The sequence below is a fragment of the Callithrix jacchus genome, chromosome 7 (genome assembly GCF_049354715.1).
Source record: "Callithrix jacchus isolate 240 chromosome 7, calJac240_pri, whole genome shotgun sequence".
Taxonomy (NCBI): Eukaryota; Metazoa; Chordata; class Mammalia; order Primates; family Cebidae; genus Callithrix; species Callithrix jacchus.
In genome coordinates this window covers 126,625,997-126,648,170 of record NC_133508.1, presented here as the reverse complement: position 1 = coordinate 126,648,170, position 22,174 = coordinate 126,625,997, and the positions used below count along the sequence as shown (strand labels likewise).

Below are 22,174 nucleotides of genomic sequence, written 5' to 3'. Positions count from 1 at the left end.
CCTTTCAAATATATTGGGTTAAAGAGCAATCGACAACGAATTCCCAAGCGCAGACTCCACACGGGGAGGGTTGAGACTTCACACTGGCGGGGGAACCTCTTGGGGAAGTCGGTTGCTGCTTGAACCCCTGAGTGCTTTGCTCCGGTGGCGGGGGGCGGGGGCGCTCAGCGCCTTCACGTGGTCCTCAGGCGGCGACTGGGCGACGGCGTCTCCAGAATGCCCTGCTCCTCCTCGGGCTTCCTCCCAGAGCTGCGGCGAAGATCCTTACTTGGGTCACGGAGGAGTGGGGTCTGAAGTCCTTGCTCCCCGAATCATGGGGTCGCTTCCTCTCTCTTCCGTTCTGCAGCATTTCCCGGCTGCCCTCTGCCGGGACACTGGGGAAACAGAAGATCCTTGTCACTGACTATTTAAATCCTTAATAGTGATGACTCTATTTTTGTATGAGCCACAGTTAGCATTCCAGCGATGCTACAGAGCATTATGTGGAATTTCAGACTCACTCTCACTCATCAACTGTTTAAAATAAGTTTAAGATTTAATCATGTTTGATTATCATGCTGTTTTTAATACGTAGCCCAGGCAAGAAGTACATCAGAATAACATGAGGTACTGCTTGAAACAGGGTCCCAAGCATTTTTAATCATCACTCCAAATAACTGTCCTGTATTTTGAGAGAGAGCTGCATTCTTTATCTTTCGTTTCTTCTTTCATGATTGTTCCCCTATCCAGCCTGCTCCTGCTTTTACCAATTCACTAAATCTATCTTCATCAATATCAATCAATGATCAGTTTCATTTTGTGTCTTTTCGCAGGCCTTCCCCGACTACCCTTCATATACATTCAAATCTCAAAACACCATATCCCTATTCCCTCTGCTCATTTTCTCCTGAGAAATACCATCATCTAGTATATATACACATTTTTTTGCTTGTTTTATTAATTTTCTGTCGCCCACTACAATAGAGCTCAAAGAGGCAGGATTCTGTATCAATTCTGTTCCTTGCTTGATACTGAGAACTTAAAATGGTGTTTATTAGCACATGGTAGGTACTCAATACTATTTATTAAATTATGAGAGAGCAAATTCTTCTGGAATGCCTGGAATCTTTTCTAACCACTCATCTCCGTTATGTAACATGCTGCCCCCACTTATTCCAAGAGTTTACTTTACCTGGGGCTCTGTCATCAGTGCCTTGATTTTCCTATTCTATTTTATGCATCACCTTGACAGGGCATTTTTAGCGTTCTTGTAAGAATCATAAATAATGTACATAAAGCATCTGTACTAGTCCTTGACATGCTAAACCAAATATTTTTCCATTAGAAACATACAAAATGTAGAAATTTGATATACCATCCCAAAGCAGAAAACTGATTTGTATGTGCCTTGGGTAGCCCTTAGAGATGACTTCAAGATCTTGTATTTCACTGACTGTTTTCTTCTCGGTTACAGGTTACCCAGAATCTGAATCCATCATGATGGCCCCCATTTGTCTAGTGGAAAACCAGAAAGAGCAGCTGACAGTAAATTCAAAGGCATTACAGATTCTTGACAAGATTTCACAGCCCGTGGTGGTGGTGGCCATTGCAGGGATATACCGTACAGGAAAATCCTATCTCATGAATCGTCTTGCAGGAAAGAACCACGGTGAGTGTGGCCCTGGGACAGGAGCCATTTACTTGGAACCAGTGATAACATAGCTGATCACCTCCTCTAGGGTCATCCTAAAGAAGGGCATGACTTCTCCCAGTGAAGAAAACTTCTAATTCTCTCACCACTAAATTTACAATCTCAACCGTGTGTGTGTGTGTGTGTGTGTGTGTGTGTGTATCACTCTTTTGTCCAATAGTAAAGAACCATCTGAACCCTATCAAAAGATCCATTCCATGGGTCTTCTTGATCCCATCTACGCTCACCTCTTCGGTGGCTCAGCTCCAGCAATTATTTCCTTTCTTTCTCATTCATCACTTTTGGGTAGGGTACCTGGCCACTTCAAATAGCACACAAATATAGTGTAATAGACCCTGTTTTAAAAAAAATAAGAAGGACAGGCAGTATAATTCTTGAGTATCCTCTATTTAAATTGGGCTACCATCCAATTTCTTGCTTCATTTCATAGCAGAACTTTGATAAATTATACTCCCTTCTATTTAGTCTTTCTAATATGTGAACTATGACACACAGAGAAGAGTATGCACAGCATACTTGTACAGCGAAGTTAATAAAGTGAATACGTGGGTAATCACTCTTCAGATCAAGATATAAAACGTTCGTAAACATCCAAAAATCACACACTGTCATCCCTTCTTTAGAGCTCACCAATACTTTTGTTTTCAGGGCACATTTCTTTGACTCTTGGTTTTAAAAAACGTTTCTGTGTAATATATATGCATTCTGAAAAATAGTTTAGTTTGGTCTGCTTTTAAACTTTACATAAAGAAATTTATATTGTGTGTATTCTTGGATGTCTTGTTCCTTTGCTCAATAAGAAGTGCATAAGGTTTCTCCAGTTACCATGTGTACCCATTTTTTATACCCTCAGACAGTAGCCACTACCTAAGGACAATATATCTATTTGTTGTTGAACATTGATATTTTTCCAGTTTTTATCTTTAAGACTGTCATTAATACTCTATTATTTATATCCATTAATACTCTGTTACTTATGTTTATATCCTGTTGAACATTGGTAGTTTTCCAGTTTTTATCTTTAATGAATAAGTTTGTTGTTAATACTCTATTATTTATATCCTCTATTAATAATAATATTAATAATAGAAGATATATATATTATATATATTGTATATTATTAATAATAGAGGATATAAATAATAGAGTATTAATGACAACCATATTCATTGCCATTAATGAATATTAATAAAATATTAATGAATATTGTTATTAATGAATATATAAATGAGTATTATTAATACTATATGTATATTTATCTATCTATATCTATATATCTATATCTCTATATATTTAATATATAGATATAAATATATAAATAGAATATTATTATAAATACTCTATCTAATATAATAATGTAATATATAAATAAGAGTATTATTAATACTCTATTTATATATTTATACATTTATATTTATATATTAAAACTTCCCTTGTGTAATATGCTCAGAAGTGGAATTTCTGAATCAAAGAGTAGGTAAAATTTCTAGATAAAGTCAAATAGCTTTAAAAAAAATTTTTTTTTTGAGACAGTCTCGCACTGTCACCAGGCACTAGGCTGGAGTGCAGTGGCACGATCTCGACTCACTGCAACCTCTGCTCCCAGGTTCAAGCAAGTGAGTGTCCTGCCTCAGCCTCCCGAGTAGCTGGGGTGGGTGCCACCACGCACAGCTAATTTTTGTATTTTTTAGTAGAGACAAGGTTTCAGCATGTTGGCCAGGATGTTCTCGATCTCTTGACCTCGTGATGCACCCGCCTCGGCCTCCTAAAGTGCTGGGATTACAGGCGTAAGCCACTGTGCCTGGCCAGTTTTTCAAAACATAAATGCAATTTAGATGCTTATTGGCAGTGATTGAGAATTTTACATCCTGCAAGAAATTCAATAACATAAAGCCTTTTAATTTGTACTGACATGTTGAATGTATTGTTACGTTATTTATTTCGCATGTTATTTCTTTCACTGTGAATAAGGACCTTTTCACATATTAGTGGCAATTTTCATTTCTAATTTTTTGAAGGCTTTAAAAAATTGTTTTTGATACCAGTTTTCTCTTTTGGTTCTTATTGACTTTTAACACCATCTGCCTATGACTCTGTTAGGTGCTCCGGTTTTTAAAGACCATGCAGCCATTTCTTCCCCCTAATGTCCTACTTCCTCTTTGGCTCAGCAGCTTGGCACCATTGGGGACTGAACCTCTGTCTACTAAACAAGTTCAAGAAAGAAAACAAGTTTGAGAAAATTCTTAATACATGTAAAGGTGGGATTAGTTGTCCTGGCTGAGATGGAAACAGCCCTTTCCCCTGCCAGCCACTTAAACATTCCTACAAGTTGAACCAATGTAAGCTTGGGACATCCTGGTCTATCCACTGTTACTGTTTGTTATTTTTCCTCTTCCCCACAGGCTTCCCTCTGGGCTCAACCGTGCGGTCTGAAACCAAGGGCATCTGGATGTGGTGTGTGCCCCACCCTTCCAAGCCAGACCACACCCTGGTCCTTCTGGACACTGAGGGCCTGGGCGATGTGGAAAAGGTAAGGCAGAGAATCACTGCTCATGGTTGTTCTCTTGTCTTTTAATTTTTCATCTCCATTCAACTTCTGTACATATTTCTGTAAACTCGAATCTAATCGAATAATGAAGCTAAATTCTGTTTTCTAAAACTTCCTTATTAATTTCAAATACTGGGGCATATATAAGAATAGATCTTATTTAACACTGGGTTGAAAGATATAATTTAAGAAATATATATTGAAGAGATGAATTCTAGGGCTCTGTACTGAGTTCTACAGGTATGACATTAAACAAGGTAAAGGCCAAGAGCCTAGTTGTGAAGACGAGAAATATGGGGTGTGATCAGTACAGAGTTTCACAGATGCAAAAAGTGAGAAACTAGTTCAGTCATTCAACTAAGAGAGAGCTTCTTGGAGAAAGCTATAACCCATGGGACTGATGGGATCTACTATTTAAGACATGCGGAGTTGGAGGAGGGGACCATGTAAAAATAGGGCTTTACTGAAGGAGTCTATTTCAGTAATTTTCAGAAAAGCATTAATTTTATCCTTAACATTTTGGTCCAACTCCCTGAACTTTGGAGATGAATTCGTTAACAGCATGAATTAGACCCACAAAGAATATTGTAAGTGAGATAATTTTAGTTACTTTGTCTTAAAGTGTTAGGTGCAATCCGTCAATTCTCCTTATTTGAATTAGTCTCAGTCTAAATTGAAAGTAGCAGCAGCAGATCTTTGGCTTCCATTATGGGAAAAGAGCATGGAAGTGGGGGTAAGGAAGCACAGACTTAGCAATATGAACTTTAAATTTCAGTATTAAAAGTCTGAATTACTCTCTTAGTATAATACCAAAGTGAAACATTTATTCTTAATATACTGTAGTTTTAATAAACTCCTTTTTATCTAATTGCATTTGTCAAGAGATCAGAACATATCGAAATGTTGACTGATGGCAGCAGCAGAACTACTCGCTGACCTTGGAACTTGTAATGTGATTTGGGTACCATCTAATTGGTGGGAGTGTAAACTAGTTCAACCATTGTGGAAGACACTGTGGCCATTCCTCAAGGATCTAGAAATAGAAATACCATTTGACCCAGCAATCCCATTATTGGGTATACACCCAAAGGGTTATAAATTGTTCTACTATAAAAACACATGCACACATATCTTTATTGTGGCACTGTTCACAATAGCAAAGACTTGGACCCAACCCAAATGCCCATCAATGATAGACTGGATAAAGAAAATGTGGCACATTTACACCATGGAATACTATGCAGCCATTAAAAAGGATGAGTTCATGTCCTTTGCAAGGACATGATCATTCTCAGCAAACTGACACAAGAACAGAAACCAAACACCACATATTTGAGAACACATGGACACAGGGATGTGAACATCATATACTGGGGTCTGTTGGGTGGTGGGGAGCTAGGGGAGGAATAGCAGGGGGTGGGGATATAGGGGAGGGATAACATTAAGAGAAATAGCTAATGTAGATGAGGGAGTAGTGGGTGCAGCAAATCACCATGGCACCCGTATACCCATCTAACAAACCTGCATGTTCTGTGCATGCACCCCAGAACTTAAAGTGTAATACAAAAAAGAAGTTCACACACACACAAAGTCCTTTCATGTCTTACCATGAATCTTGTTTCCAGCCCCCTCTTCCACTCCAGCATGCATACTTACTGCTTCAAGCAAGAGAAATAACGTGTAATACCTTTTTATGACCATGCTCTGACAATTCTGACTTGATCTTTCCATCTGTGTTATTCCTTCTTCTTCACAAGTCCACACTCTATCAACTCTTGAAGTGCAGCTATTTTCAAACTGCTGCAAGCATGTGCCTGTCACACATGATCATTTCTCGTTCCTGAATCCACAGAGTAACTGTTCACATTTATGTACCTCCTTTCTTTCTTTCTTATACTTTATAACTTTGGGTTTTACTCCCCCAGCAGCGATTATTCTTCTGATTGAATTTGTATATTGACATGTATGTCTGTTGCTCCAGAAAGTCATCTTCTTGAGGGCAGGGACTGTCATGAAGAACTTTATAGCCACAAAACCAAATATGGGTCTGCATTTTGTGAGAAGCACAATGAATAGTTTTTTTAACTTAACTGAATAGCATTTGAGACCTTAATATGCCATGAGTGAGAACAAAATGCAGTGGAATAATTGCATGCTGATTGCTTGACACTTATTATATTCTAGGCACTTTATTGAAATTTTAATCACAATATCATTCCTTTCTGTTAGTAGCTAAATGAACTTACAGCCTGAGAAGGATTAATGTAAAATCTAAATATGAAGTTTGAATTTAACATTGCCTTCAAAATTTATTCATCCTAGTTTTCAACTGTTGTACAGCTAAAATAGCTAATGAACAACCAAATGAATGAATAAAGAGAATACTCCAAGTCCTTTGCGTTATATTCTTTCTAGGGTAACCCAAAGAATGACTCGTGGATCTTTACCCTGGCTGTGCTTCTAAGCAGCTGCTTTGTCTACAACAGCATGAGCACCATCAACCACCAGGCTCTGGAGCAGCTGCAGTATCCTTCCGGGAAGTGAAGAGCCAGGTTTTATGGAGTTTAGGGAAATGGAAACTGAAACTGTGTCTTCTTTGCTGTGACCCAGTTGTCCTGGTTGAGTAAGAAGAGACACAGTGCAAAAGGGAATGTTTATCAAACTTGTTTCTAAGTGAGATGTTGAAATAATGGTGTAGGGTGTTACTCCTTAGCTAAGATCCCAGCTATGTGACTGAATTAACAGAGTTAATCAGGGCAAAATCCTGCCCCAGGACTGATGAAGTTGAGGACTCCAGCGAGTTTGTGAGTTTCTTTCCAGACTTTATTTGGACTGTTCGAGATTTTACCCTGGAGCTGAAGTTAGATGGACACCCCATCACAGAAGACGAGTACCTGGAGAATGCCTTGAAGCTGATTCCAGGTATCAGAGCATGGCCTGGATGGGGGAAGGTCCAGTAGTGGGTGGGATCAACTAAGACCTGCCATTCAGCACCTGACGCAAATGTTCATATTAGACTGGATTGAGGCCCATACTCATGGTGGTTGGTGATTGACAAGTGATTATGATTCTTGTGGTTATTTTTACTTGAAATTTCCCAGAGGCTGAAGTTTAAATTCATTAAAGAAATTTAAAACTTAAAATTCTGTCAAACGATTTTAGACCAATAAGTACCATGAAAAATACATTGAGGATTATAATTAATATTATCACATCCCAAGACTCATATATTTGTGTTATTTATTAACTTTAAGTGCTCCTTTTATTCTATTTGGAAAAAATTAATAATTTGGAAGTTGTTAAACACAGAATCACAAGAAGTCTAATGATCTAATTTTGGAAATATGTTTCACTCTGTCTATTTTATTAGCCTGAGTAGTTACATCCTTTAGAGAAAAATGAGATTTTTTTTTTTTTGGAAAAAGAGAAAAAGAAGGGGAAAAAAAGAAAAAGAGGGAAAAAGGAATATTACTTCATTCCTAAAATGGGTTTCAATAATGGCCGATCAATATTTTGAGTGTTTAAAGTGGTTAATGCATATTTTATGTGTTTAAAATGGAGAACTCTATTGTGTTTATTTGTTCTGGCTCTGAGTTCAAGTCCTGGATATCGTTATCAATTTGTTGTCTCGTTGAATCTAAATCTCATTATGTGTCTTATGTATCTGGGTGTTAAGATCTCTTATTGTTACATTAATCCTTTTACCCTTGCATCCTTGTAGCTTTGAGATCTATTTTATTAAGTGTGAGAATTGCAACTCCTGCTTTTTATTGATTTATTTTTGCTCTCCATTTAGTTGGTGAGTTTTTTTCCATCCCTTTGTTTTGAGTCTTTGTATATCTTTAGATATATCGTTAGATTTTGTGGATAATGTATATTTTGTGTGTTTAAAATGGAGAGCTCTATTGAGTTTATTTGTTCTGGATCTTAGTTCCAGTCCCGGATATCGTTATCAATTTTCTGTCTCGTTGAATCTAAATCTCATTATGGGTCTTATGTATCTGGGTGTTAAGATCTCTTATTATTACATTAATCCTTTTACCCTTGTATCCTTGTAGCTTTCAAATCTATTTTGTCAAATGTGAAAATTGCAACTCCTGCTTTTTATTTATTTATTTTTGCTCTCCATTTGGTTGGTACATTTTTTTTTTCCAACCCTTTATTTTGAGTCTATGTATATCTTTGGATATACCGTTAGATTTTGTCTGTATCTTTTGATTGGGAGATTTGGTCGATTTAAATTTAGGGTTGCTGCCATTTGATATTAACTGGCTATTTTGTCCTTTCGTTGATAAAAATTCTTCTTTATGTTAATGCTCTTTACTTTTTGGTGTATTTTTAGAAAAGGTCATACTGGTTGTTCCTTTCTGTGTATAATGCTTCTTTTAGAAGTTCTTTTAAAGCAGGCCTGGTGGTAATAAAATCTCTGAGTACTTGCTTGTTCCTAAAAGATTTTATTTTTCCTTCAAATGTAAAGCTTAAATTGGCAGGATATGAAATTCTGGGCTGAAAGTTTTGTTGATTAAGTATATTGAATATTGCCCCCACTCTCTTCTAGCTTGTAGGGTTTCCGTTGAGAGATCTGCTGTAAGCCTAATAGGCTTACCTTTATGGGTAACTTGATCTTTCTCTCTGGCTGCCCTTAATATTTTCTCCTTTGTTTTGATCCTGGTGAATCTAACGATTATGTGCCTTGGGGTTGGTCTTCTTGAGGAATATCTTTGTGGTGTTCTCTGTATTGCCTGGGGTTGAATAGTGTCCTGCTTTGCTAAATTAGGAAAATTTTCCTGGATAATGTCCTGGAGAGTATTTTCCAGCTTGAATTCATTCTCTCCGTCACATTCAGGTACACCAATCAAGCGTATATTAGGTCTTTTCACATAGTCCCATATTGCTTGGAGACTTTGCTCATTCCTTTTTATCCTTTTTTCTCTATTCTTGTCTTGTCGTTTTGTTTCATTAAGTCGGTCTTCGACCTCTGATACCCTTTCTTCTGCTTGATCCATTCGGCTGTTTAAGCTTGTACATATTTCACTAAGTTCTCGTGTTGTATTTTTCAACTCCATAAGTTCATTTGTATTCCTCTCTATATTGTCTATTCTTTTCAACATTTCATCTAACCTTTTTTCCAAGTTCTTAGTTTCTTTACATTGGGTTAGAACAAGTTCCTTTAACTCCCAGAAGTTCCTTATCATCCACCTTTTAAAGCCTACTTCAGATAATGGAACACAGTCCTTTTCCATCAGGGCTTGTTCCATTGCTGATGAGTCCTTTTCCATCAGGGCTTGTTCCGTTGCTGATGGGTTCTGATTTTGAGTATACTCGGCCTTCTTAGGCTGTTTTTTTCCCTTCATGGTAGATGACCCGTCTTTCTAATTAGGTTTCTGAGTCGACGTCCGACTTATTGATTCCCAGTGCTGGGATCCGAGCAACCCACTGTGGCAGCCTAAATAGCAGCGATAAGACTGATGGTGCTCTTCTGCCCGGGAATCTCTGGTCTGGTTTCCCTCTTGAGTCCACAACAAGCGGCTCTGACTTCCCGGAGCTCCAAACTCCGGTCAGTAGGGGAAGCAGTCCCGTTGGCTCTGCATGAAGAGCTGCTGCGCCGAGACGCCGGCAAAACCGCTGCGGCGGCCACGAGAGTCGCTCTGGCAACCCGTGGGGATCCTCCACTGGGAATCGGCTGACCCGTGAGTGATGAAAATTCGTCTAAAAGTGTGGCGTCGTCTCGTTCTCTGAGCTTTCACTGGGAGCTACAATCCCGAGGTGTTAGTGGTCAGCCATCTTGGATCGATCGATTTATACAGTAAATGATTCAGGCAATTAGAAAAATACACTGACATATGCTTCCAGTACCACTTCATTTCACGTTTTCATAACATCACCTACTTCATTGTACAGACTCACACAATAGATTGTCTATTATACACTTGTTAAACAGGTGGTATTTAGCAGAGTGGATGCCGGTTGGCACCTACAATCAATATCCATCTTTGTTCAGTATTCATCCTTTCATCAAAAGTTTATTTTGAATAATCTATAAATGCCCCAGAATCCCTCTGCAAGACAATGTCAGACCTAATATAATCTGACATTGAAAAGTGGCAAGGTCTCCAAGTTACATCTGGCTTAACTTTAGACTGTTCAGATAAAGAAGTGTCTAAACATATTTACGGTGTTTATAATTTGGGGTTCTGATTTTCAAATATTTTTTACTTTTATTACTGTCTTGGTGATCATTCACCTTCTTCATGATGTTTTTCTTAGCAACATCTTATCCTTTTTTCTACCGTTACTTCAATTTAGGGCCCATGTTTCACTTCTGACACAGGACTGCAATATCAGTAAAATATTTCTGAGAGATCTTTTCTTTAGTTAATCATTCAAAAACATTTAATAAATAGTCTACCAGCTACCATACAAAGGCCAAGGAAACCAGTCATAAGTTTCTTCATCTTGCGATAGATGTCTTCCCTTCCTCTCCAGTTCTTTCCTGACTCTCGGTCCTGTACAAAAATGGATTTTCCATGCCTTGGTTGGATTAGCACAAGGCTGTTTTGTGTGATTGCATACAACAAAATTTACAAGGCAGAGGAGCTGTGGGGATGCAGACAGGCTCCTTGACTGCAGGCTGTCTCTTCAATGAGCATTCTTCTTTATAATTCCACAGGCACGAATCCCAAACTTCAAAATTCTAACATGTCTAGAGAGTGTATCAGGCATTTCTTTCCAAAACGGAAATGCTTTGTCTTTGACCGGCCTGCAAATGACAAACGATATTTAATTCATATGGACAAGTTGCCAGAAGAAAATCTGGAACGGCTTTTCCTGAGGCAATCAGAAAACTTCTGTTCTTATATCTTCACCCATGCAAAGCCCAAGACTCTGAGAGAGGGAATCATTGTCACTGGAAACCGTGAGTCTTCTTTGTGGCAAAGCATGTCTGTGGTCCAGGGTATGTTGAAGCTGTCGTGATTCTGCAAGTTTGTCAATAATATTGTTTACTTCTGTATAGGAATGCAGGCAGACCATGCCACACATAGAAATGAATGTTTCTTAATTAAGGTTTACTCATAGAGAATTTCTTGAGGCCTAATATATCTCACAAAATTAATACACTAATGGCATAAACACAAACTTCTGAGGAGAGAAATGTACATGATGAGGAGAAGTCCTATAGGGTTAGTGTTTCTCAGTGAGGATATATAATATATTTTATAAATTTACATTAGTCAAGAAACCAACGTCAGGCCATGAGTTCCATGGAAGCTTATTGAGAGTTAGAGAAACAAATTTAAATGTTATATTAAGTATGGGGCTGGCTTAATGGCATGAAACCAGCCATTAAGAGTTTATGGAGTCATCCACTCCTCATGGTGAGATGGGTCCATGCTTGATTCAATAGTCTATGTTGCTGTCTCCAAATAAAAATGCAAGTTCCCTTGTAAAGAATATCTAATGAAATGAGGGGACTTGCATTTTTATTTGGAAGTAAGACTCACAAATAATATAACTCAGCTTCCCTGCCTAACAAACTCATTTATATGGCATTTAAATAGAAATGTACTTTTCCATAAAACACGGAGACATGTTGCTTGCAATGAGTAATTTAATTTTGTAATGTGAATCCAAGAGCCATATAAAACAGAAAATAGGAAAAATAGGGATGTTATTATGAATTCCTCAAGAAACTCCTAGAGGAAGATGAAAAAGAAGGAGAGAAAGAATAAAGAGGAGGGGGAGGAAACGTCAAGATAATTAGAACTTTTGTAATTTTTAGAATGCTGATTCCTAAAACGTGTATAAATAATGAGTGAGAACTATAAATTTTCCTTAAATATATGTGATTCAGGGCTGGGGACTCTGGTGGTGACCTATGTAGACACCATCCACAGTGGAGCAGTGCCTTGTCTGGAGAACACAGTGACAACTCTGGCGCAGCTTGAGAACTCAGCTGCTGTGCAGAGGGCAGCCGACCACTACAGCCAGCAGATGGCCCAGAGAGTGAGGTTCCCCACAGACACACTCCAGGAGCTGCTGGATGTGCACGCGGCCTGTGAGAGGGAAGCAATTGCAGTCTTCATGGAGCACTCCTTCAAGGATGAAAACCAGGAATTCCAGGGGAAGCTTGTGGTACTTTTAGCATTTATCCTTTCTGATTTCAGCTCTTCTGAAATAATGCGTAAAGTCCACTTTTTTAACCCCATGGTTCATCTCCTTACCATTGTGGAAAGAATATGGTTTCTTGTGAATAATAGGGCTCTATGGGCTAGAGGCCACACTTCTAGAGGATGGTCACTTTATTTTTCTATTCCTGCAAAATAAATTATCATGAGTTTAGCAGTATAAAACAACACACGTTATTAGATCATAGTTCTGTAGGTCAGAAGTCCTTGTCAGGGTGTCTGGGTACTCTGTTCAGTGTGCCACAGGCTGAACACAGTGTTAAATGGGCTTAGATTTCATCTAGCGGCTCTGGGTAAGCCCATCCATCTTCAAGTCCGCAATGATGCATCAAATCCTTCTGTTTCTAATTGCCCTGAATTCCTCTTCTCACACCAGCTAGAGAAAACCACTTTTAAGGGGCTTATGTGATTAGGTCATGCCCAACAGGGCACACTCCATTTCTTAACGTCATCTTTTCCTACATAACATAATCTAATCACAGGGTTATTCACATTTATAGGCCCAGGAACTATGCAGGTGTGGATACCGAGGAGTGAGGAATCTTATGGGACATCTTAAATCTATTTACCATAGTCATGTGTACTGGAAGTTTGTCTTTCGGTCTGTCTCAGACTAACCTAAAAGAAACAATAATCTCTTAATTCATAATGATAAAATCCAACTGGACTGTACCTTACAAATATAAGCAAAAGAAAATTCTCTTCCTGTATCCTCACATATTCAAACTCTTATTGAAGGAAGACACAGCTGGTTCATTTTTCTCATCAGAATATACTTAATTCATTACTGGGGAGTTGATTTGCCATGCCAATATTTTTATATATAGCAACCTATGTTTTCTGGGGAAATTTTTCTTCCAGCCAAAATTCAACTTTTTATTGCTCATGGTCGGGAGGTTTGGTCCCTGTTAATCATACTATAACTGAAAGAACTATAGAGTTTGTGACCTCTAACTACACAAATTTGCAGATATTGTGCCTGAGCCCTGGGGAGTTAAGGGGCTTTCCATAGGTCACACAGATAAATGATCAGATAGTTGGGAACAACACAAATCGTCTGACTCTTGGTCTACACCATACTCCAGTTCACTCTGAGGCCTTCAGACTACTCCTTCCAAGAGGATCACATTTGGACCTTCCCTTCTAACACCTTCTTTCTCCTGTTGTTCCCTACCTTTCTCTGGCAGGACACCATAGAGAAAAAGAAGGAAGACTTTGTGCTGCAGAATGAAGAGGCATCTGTCAAATATTGCCAGGCTGAGCTTAAGCGGCTTTCAGAGCACCTGACGGAAAGCATTTTGAGAGGAATTTTCTCTGTTCCTGGAGGGCACAATCTCTACTTAGAAGAAAAGAAACAGGTTGAGCAGAACTATAAGCTAGTGCCCTGCAAAGGAGTTAAGGTGAGGAATAAGGGGAGTGGGCGATGAATAACAGAGGCTAATCAGAGGGTCTTTGTTGCCCCTCCTGAAAATCTAAGAACATAGCACTGCATGTGGAGAGGAAGCAGAACATGATGCTATCTTGGCATTTTTAGTATTCAAATCTGCAATTAGTTAGATACTCTTATAGAAACATTTCTTCTCCAAGAGGATTTAACATCAGGAATCCAGATGAAACAACTCACTTCTTATATTTATTAAGGGGATAGTTTTTGTGCTAAGTACAGAGGATACCTTATGAAGCAAACAACTTTGTTTTCTGAAGCATATTGTCTTACCTGAGATGAACAAATTAATACTCGACTGGCTATGGTACCATTATGGTTATCATATTGGTATGTACTAATATGATGATGATGATGATCAACAGAATGGTTCACACACACTGAGCATTCACTTCCTATGTCACAGGAAGTGATTTTGTTGGATTATCGGTTTGATTCTCAGAATAATGTAAATTAGGTACCACTGTCTTCCACAGAGCCAGTTGAGAAATGAACTGCACAGAGAGGTTAATAAGGTGCCTAAGACAATGCGGCCAGCAAGAGATGGAGCTGACAGGGCTGACCTATGTACTTGACAGCCATTGGAAATTTTGAGGAAATTTTTGTCCTATGTTCCATGAGGACTATACCAACTTACGTTCCTACCAACAGTTTCTAAGAATTCCCTTTTCTCCATATCTTTGCCAACATTTGGTATCTTTTGACTTTTGGATAATGATCATTCTAAAATGTGTGAGATAAAATGTCACTGTGGTTTTGATTTGCATTTCCCTGATGATTAGTGATGCTGCCTATGCTTTCGCATACCTATTGTCCAGGTCTTCTTTTCACAAATGTCTATTTAGGTTCCTTGCTCATTTTTAATAGGTTTATTGGTTTATTTTGCTATTTAGGTATATGACTTCCTATTGCATTTTAGATATTAACCCCTTATCATATTTGCAAGTGTTTTCTTTCATTCTGTATGGAAGAAAATTCTTTTACATTTTATTGTTTTCTTTGCTCTGCAGAAATTTTTAATTTCATGTAGTCCTACTTATTTTTGCACTTGTTGTCTGTGCTTTTGATGTCAGATTCAAAAAACTGCTGCCAAGCTAATATCAAGAAGCATTTTGCCTCTGTTTTCTTCTTGGAGTTTTATGGAATCTGGTCTTAGGGTTAAATCTTTAATCTGTTTTTAGTTGATTTTTCTGTAAAGTGTAAGATAAGGCTCCAGTTTTATTATTTTGAATATCCAGATTTCCATGCACCATTTGTCAAAGAGACTATCCTTTCTTTATGTGTACTCGTGTCACATTTGCTGAAAATTATTTGATCGTATATATGTAAATTTCCTCCCTGGCTGTCTGTTCTGATCGCTTGGTTTGTTTATCTGTTTTTATGCCAATACTATGCTAGTTGATTACTGTAGCTTTGTAACAGATTATGAAATAAGGTAATTCAATACCTCCAACTTTGTTTTGGTCACTCAAGATGGCTGTAACTATTCAGGATATTTTTTGTTTCTATATAAATTTGAGAATTGGTTTTCTTATTTCTTTGAAAAATTCACTGGAAATTTGATAGAGGTTGCATTAAATCTATAGATGATTTGGGGTAGTATGGACATCTCAACAATATTATATTTCTTCCAATTAATGAACATGGGATATCTATTTATTTTATATTTTCTTTAACTTCTTAAACATTTTATAGTTTGCAGTATACACATCTTTCACCTCGTTGGTTAAATTTATTTATAAGTATTTTATATCTTATGTTGTTATAAATGTAATTTTCTTAATTTTCATATAATATTTTATTAGTATATGGAAATGCAACTGATTTTGTATGTTAAATTTGCATCCTGCAACTTTAGTCAACTTAGTTTTAACAGCTTTTGGTGGACTTGTGGTATATTTCCAAAAGAAATAAAATCACAATCCTGAAGAGAGATTTGTACTTCTATTCATTCCAGCATTATTCATAATAGCAAGATATAAAACACCTTTATATTTATATATGTATATATATATTATACATATATATAGATATAATTGCACTTTAGGTTCTGGGGCACATTCGCAGAACATGCAGGATTGTTGCATAGGTACATTCATGGCAATGTGGTTTGCTGCCTCCATCCCCCCGTTGTCTATATCTTGCATTTCTCCCCATGTTATCCCTCCCTAACTTCCCTACCCCCCATTTTCCCTCACCTATTTCTCCATAAAAACAACTTTTGTTTATCCACAGATAAATACATGTAAAACTGTGGCACACACAAACACACATATATAATAAAATATTATTCAGCCTTAAAAAGAAGGAAATCCTGACACTTGTGGAAACATCAATGAACCTGCAGGAATTTAGACTTAGTGAAAGAAGCCAGACTCAGAAAGACAATTATGAAGTGACTCATGTTTATGTGAATGATAAAAAAATGCTGAACTCATGTTAACAGAGAGCTGAATGGAGGTTATCAAGGTCAGAGAGGTGGGGGAAAGAGGACATAATGATTGCAAGTAACGAATACTCGGTTATAATAAACACTTTCTGGATACCTAAGTACAGCATAGTGACTATAGCTAAAAAAAGAATTATACTTGGAATTTGCTAAGAGAGTAGATCTCAAGTGTTCTCAACAAAAGAAAACTCTATGAGATGTTAGATAGGTTAATTGGCTTGGCTGCAGTAATCATTTCACATATATCAAAACATCATGCTGTACAACTTAAATATACACAGTTTCCATTTGTAAATCATTCCTCAATAAAGTAAGAAACAAAACTCAGAATGCACCCTGAAAAAGCTTCCAGGAAGAGTGACTGGGAATGGTAGTTGACGTATCCATAAAGGTTATCCTAGTCATGAAAATGTAGCACAGCTTCCAAACAGAAGAAAAAGATTGTGCAATACTGCAAACAACTGAGAATGTGTGTTTGCAGAACTGCCCATTTATGTTGTCAGGAATTTATGTCTAAATTCCTGCAGGTTCATTGATGTTTCCACAAGTGTCTGTATCCTAGGGTGAGTGGTTAGCAGCATCCCTGGGAAAGGAAGCTGGACAGGTAGGAGGGAGGCTGCTGCACATGGTTTTTATATCTTAAGAAAGAGCTTGGACTTTTTGTTGTGGCTGTGGAAGAAAAGAAATAACTGTGGGATCTTAAGAATTATGTAAAGTTTACAAAGTTAGATTTTTGACTTTATTGAACAATAATTTTGTCATTATAAGTTGAGATCTTTGCTGCCTGACAAGTCTTTGTTTTTTCTTGGCTCCTCAGGCAGACAAGGTCCTCTGGGATTTCCTGCAGTCACAGGTGGTTATAGAGGAATCCATCCTGAAGTCAGACAGAGCCCTCACTGCTGGAGAGAAGGCCATAGCAGGTACAGGGGCAGGGCTCTCAGAGGGGTTGGTAGTTTCCTCCAGTGTCTTCTTGCTGATCATGCTGAAAGATATTCCGGATACAAGGAGCTTCAAAAGTCATAAACACTCAGTTAAAATATTAATAACTTCTGCATACCAAATGTATAGCATAGTTGCTATAGTTAAAAAATTATTGTATACTTGGAATTTGCTTTCTCTTACTATAGTTGAAGGAGCTTCTTCCTACTATGGAACATATACTCTGCTAAATTCCAAAATATCAAGGAGATTGGGGTTGAACCTCCAGGCAGTGTCTTCACATCACATTATTCAACATTCTCTTCCAGACATAGCTAGTGTGGAGAATTCAGAGATTCCCAATCCCTCACTTTTGTGCTTTTCTCTAAGTCAGTTTGATCTGAGCTCGGGAGGGTAAAACTCAGGCATAACTGTTACTTTTTTCCCTCTCTAAAACCTTTGTGGAATAGCGGAGCGGTCCATGAGGGAGGCAGCTGAGAAGGAACAGGAGTTGTTAAGACAAAAACAGGAGGAGCAGCAGCAAATAATGGAGGCTCAACAGAGAAGCTTCCAGGAAAACATAGCCCAACTAGAGAAGAAGATGGAGAGGGAAAGGGAAAACCTCCGCAGAGAGCACGAAAGGATGCTGGAACACAAGCTGAAGGTGAGTCTCAATGAAGCATGGCAGTGCTTGAGGGACAATGCTCTGCTTCTTTAAGAAAGGAAGGACCAAAATTTTAGGCACAGTGATGATCCCAGAAGGAAACACAAAAGTTGCATGTTTTACTAAAATCTCAAATACATCTGAATTGTACTGAAGCCTGAAAGTCTACAAGACTCCAGCATCTTCATGTTAGACTTTGGAGAGTATTCATGACATCCCCCAGGGTATCAGGCTGCTGTATGTGGTGATTATAGGATGGTCTCACTGTCCCCCAATTAAATAGGACCTGAGTCCAACAGTCTTTGGGATTTGGGGCACAACCATCAAATACCTGAAATAGATCAATCTGGATGAAAGTTTCAGATCTGGCTTGATAAGACATGATATTGAAAGATCAGTAATTGCTCCATTTGTTTCTGTATCTGCCTGATTCATCCTATACAACTAGAGTAAAATACATTCCTTGTCCCAACCTGGAGCTTGACAACCAATATATACAGGGTCAGCAGTCCCTATTATTTGCTAGATGAGCATGGCCATGCTACATCAGTGGAAATTAGAATTAATGAGAGTTAAACCTGCATTCCCTCTCAAAGGGCATTCTTTGTGCTGGAACAAAATTTCTTCCCACCTCCAGTGAGATGTTGCTTAAGGAATGTCACAAAGGTATAAACCATGTAGACTCCCACTATTACAGTCCAACCACGTGGAAATGTTAAACTCATCAAAAAGTTTTCTAAGATAACAGAGAAATAGACACATATGCTTAACTGTTGAATTTGTTAAACACAAAACTCTCACTCCCTGCAGAAAATTGGGGATTTTCAAACGTGGACTATTCCCCTTTTATAGGAACAAGAAGAAATGTTAATTGAAGGATTTGAAAAGAAATCTGAGGAGTTAAATAACGAGATTAATCGACTGAAAGAAAAGATTGAAACAGCCAAAAATGAAGAACCCTCAGTGTTTTCAAAGATCTTTGACACAGTTGGCAATGTGATGATTGCAGCTCTACCTGGGGCTGCTAAGCTATTGGGAGTAGGGATGAAATACCTTGGCTCACAGTTTTAAGAGCCTGAATATTCCTGGTAAGAAAATATAACATGAGGTTTATTTTATTTTAATAACATAACACTATTGATCATTTTGTAAGTATATGTGTTATAGAAGTTTCATGCAAGAAAAGTTTAAAATTAAAAAGTGATTATCAAAGAATATCAGGGTCTAACATCCACAAAAACAAACTTAATTTTGATTGAACTAACAATTTTTAAAACTGGGAAACAAAGGCCGAGCGCTGTGGCTCATGCCTGTAATCCCAGCACTTTGGGAGGCCGAGGCGGGTGGATCACGAGGTCAAGAGATCGAGACCATCCTGGTCAACATGGTGAAACCCCGTCTCTACTAAAAATACAAAAAAAATTAGCTGGGCATGGTGGCGCAAGCCTTAATCCCAGCTGCTCAGGGCTGAGGCGGGAGAATTGCCTGAACCCAGGAGGTGGAAGTTGCTGTGAGCCGAGATCGCGCCATTGCACTCCAGCCTGGGTGACAAGAGCAAAACTCCATCTCAAAACAAAAAACAAAAACAAACAAACAAACAAACAAAAAAACAACTGAAAAACAAGTCAGAAGTAGTGGCATTATTGCTAGAAAAGGTTTAAGTAAAGCAAAAAGGCAACCGGTAAGATTAAGAAGCCATTAATAACTTGCAATTTATATTATATTTACAGAAATAATTTCAGTTATAATTAACTCTTGCAAATTAATGAGAAGGGAGCAACAAACACCACAATTTTTAAATTTTGTTTTAACTTTTAGATTCAGGGATACATGTGCAGGTTTGTTACAAAGGTAAACTGCATGTCATAGAGGTTTGGTGTGCAGACAATTTTAAAACACAAGTATTAAGCATAGTACCCAACAGGGTTTTTTTCTGATTCTCTCTCTCCTCCCAACCTTCACCCTCATGTAGATACCGGCGTCTCCTATTCTTCTCTTAGAATTTATGTGTTCTCTTTGTTTGGCTTCCATTTAGGAGTGAGAACATGCAGTATTTGGGATTCTGTTACTGTGTTAGTTCACTTATGATAATGACTTCCATGTTGCTACAAAGGGCATGATCTCATTTTTTATGGCTGCATAGTATTCAATGGTGTTTGTATATACCACATTTTTGTTATCCAGCCTACTGTTAATGGGCATTTAGGTTGATTCCATATCTTTGCTATTGTGAATAGTGCTGGAATGAACATACATATGCATGTGCCTTTACGGTCCAATAATTTATATTTCCATGGGAGTATACATTCCTATGGGAGTAATGGGATTGCTGAGTCAAATGGTAATTATAAGTTCTTTGAGGAATCACCAAGCTGCTTTCCATAGTGGCTGAACTAATTTACACTCCCACCAACAGTGTATATGTTCCATTTTCTCTGCAATCTTACCATCATCTGTTATTTTTTGACTTTTTAATAATAGCCATTCTGACTGGTGTAAGATGGTATCACATTGTGGTTTTTGATTTGCATTTCTATAGAGATTAGTGATGTTGAGCATTTTTATATGCTTCTTAAATGCATATATGTCTTATTTTGAAATCTGTCTGTTCATGTTCTTTGCCCACTTTCTTTTTAATGGGGTTGTTTTTGCTTGTAAATTTGTTGAAATTTCTCATAGACTCTGGGTATTAGATCTTAGTTGGGTGCACAGTTAGGAAGTATTTTCTCCCCTTTTATAGGTTGTTTGTTACTTTGTTGATAGTTTTGTTTTACTTTCTTTTTGTTTTTTGAAATAGGGTTGCACTTTACCACCCAGGCTGGAGTACAGTGGCACAAACATGGTGCATTGCAGTCTTAATCTCCCAGGCTCAAGCAGTTCTCTCACCTCAGCCCCCCAAGTTACTAGGTCAACTACAGGTGCTTACCATCACACAGAGTTAATTTTTTGTACTTTTTTGTAGAAATGTGTTTTGCCATCTTGCCCAAACTGGTCTTGAACTACTGAACTCAAGCAATCTGCTTGCTTCAGCCTCCAAAAGTACTGGAATTTAGGCATGAAGCCACATGTAGCCAATAGTTTCTTTTGATGTGCAGAAGCTCTTTCATTTAATTAGATATCATTTGTCAATTTTTGTTTTTGTTGTAATTGCTTTTGTTGTCTTCCTCATGAAATCTTAGCTAAGTCATATGTCCAGAAGGGTATTTCTTAGGTTATTTTCCAGAATTTTTATAGTTTAATGTTGTATATTTAAGTCTTTAATGCATCTTAAGTTGATTTTTGTATGTGATATAAGCTGGGGGTCCAGTTTCAAATTCTGCATATAGCTAGCCAGTAATCCCAGCACTATCTATTAAATGGGGAGTTCTTTCCCCATTGCTTGTTTTTGTCAGCTTTGTCTACGAATAGATGGTTGTAGCTTTACAACATTATTTCTGGACTTTTGTGTTCCATTTACCTATGTGTCTGTTTTTATACTAATACCATGCTGTTTTGGTTACTGTAGCCATGTAGTATAGTTTGAGGTTTGGTAACTTGATGCTTCCCCCTTCGTTCTTTTTAGTTAGGATTGCTTTGGCTATTAGGGCTCTTTTATGGTTCCATATGAATTTTAAGATAGTTTTTCTCTAATTATGTGAAGAATGTCATTGGTAGTTTGATAGGAATAGCATTGAACTTTTGTTCAACTCAACATTTTAGGAATTTGTTTCAGCTATCTAGTGCTCAAGACTTGCAGCTCGAATGAATTCCTTGTAATTCTACAAGATAGGCATATTCTCTTGACTATAGGCCTTTTCACAAGGGACACAGACTTCTTTAAACAGTTCTGCTTCCTCATTCTGTGTCCTTTATTTACCAAGCTGTGCTCCTATTCATGAGCATGGAATGTGTTTCTATTTGCTAGTGACATCTCTGATTTCTTTCAGGAGTATTTTATAATTCGCATTTAGATAAATTTCACCTACCTGGTTAGCTGTATTTTTAGGTATTTTATTCTTTTTGTGGCAATTGTGAATGGGATTGCATTCCTGATTTGGCTCTTGGCTTGAATGTTATTAATACCATATTTCTTAAATAGACAAAAATATGAGAATAAAAATGTTTAATTTTGCTGACAATAAAAATGTTTCAAAGGAAAACTGTGAGGTTCTTATTTCAACTCTATCATGGGCATGGAAGAACAGGACACTGAGCTGGCACAGATTTGGGAAAACTGTCTCATATTAGCTAGTGAGAGTGCAAACTGTTGGTATTATATATCAAAAGTTTAAATTC

At 37.7% G+C, this 22,174-nt stretch overlaps 1 protein-coding gene, 1 long non-coding RNA gene and 1 pseudogene across 4 annotated transcripts in view; 2 read left to right on the top strand and 1 right to left on the bottom strand.

Moving 5' to 3' along the window:
* Positions 1-354, bottom strand: part of LOC144577041 (uncharacterized) — a 7,426-nt gene extending 7,072 nt beyond the window's left edge. Inside the window, exon 1 of the long non-coding RNA XR_013520247.1 lies at positions 2-354. This is a non-coding gene — a long non-coding RNA (uncharacterized LOC144577041). The remainder of the gene's footprint in view (position 1) is intronic.
* Positions 1-22,038, top strand: part of LOC100405506 (guanylate-binding protein 4) — a 22,214-nt gene extending 176 nt beyond the window's left edge. The window contains exons 2-12 of one of the 2 annotated variants that reach the window (XM_078332379.1): positions 1,454-1,648; positions 4,093-4,220; positions 6,654-6,763; positions 6,964-7,160; positions 10,909-11,154; positions 12,091-12,371; positions 13,612-13,824; positions 17,135-17,237; positions 17,706-17,899; positions 18,752-18,987; positions 20,697-22,038. In XM_078332379.1, coding sequence (XP_078188505.1) covers positions 1,454-1,648; positions 4,093-4,220; positions 6,654-6,763; positions 6,964-7,160; positions 10,909-11,154; positions 12,091-12,371; positions 13,612-13,824; positions 17,135-17,237; positions 17,706-17,899; positions 18,752-18,970 — 1,886 coding nt within the window. In that variant the 3' untranslated portion in view covers positions 18,971-18,987; positions 20,697-22,038. Of the gene's footprint in view, positions 1-1,453; positions 1,649-4,092; positions 4,221-6,653; positions 6,764-6,963; positions 7,161-10,908; positions 11,194-12,090; positions 12,372-13,611; positions 13,825-17,134; positions 17,238-17,705; positions 17,900-18,751 lie in introns of both variants that reach the window. The other variant, XM_054236500.2, reaches the window with a different exon arrangement.
* The window catches only part of LOC108592654 (guanylate-binding protein 7-like), a 51,488-nt pseudogene continuing 48,236 nt past the window's right edge, over positions 18,923-22,174 (top strand). The window contains exon 1 of the transcript XR_013520241.1: positions 18,923-18,987. The product of XR_013520241.1 is annotated as a guanylate-binding protein 7-like (transcript). The remainder of the gene's footprint in view (positions 18,988-22,174) is intronic.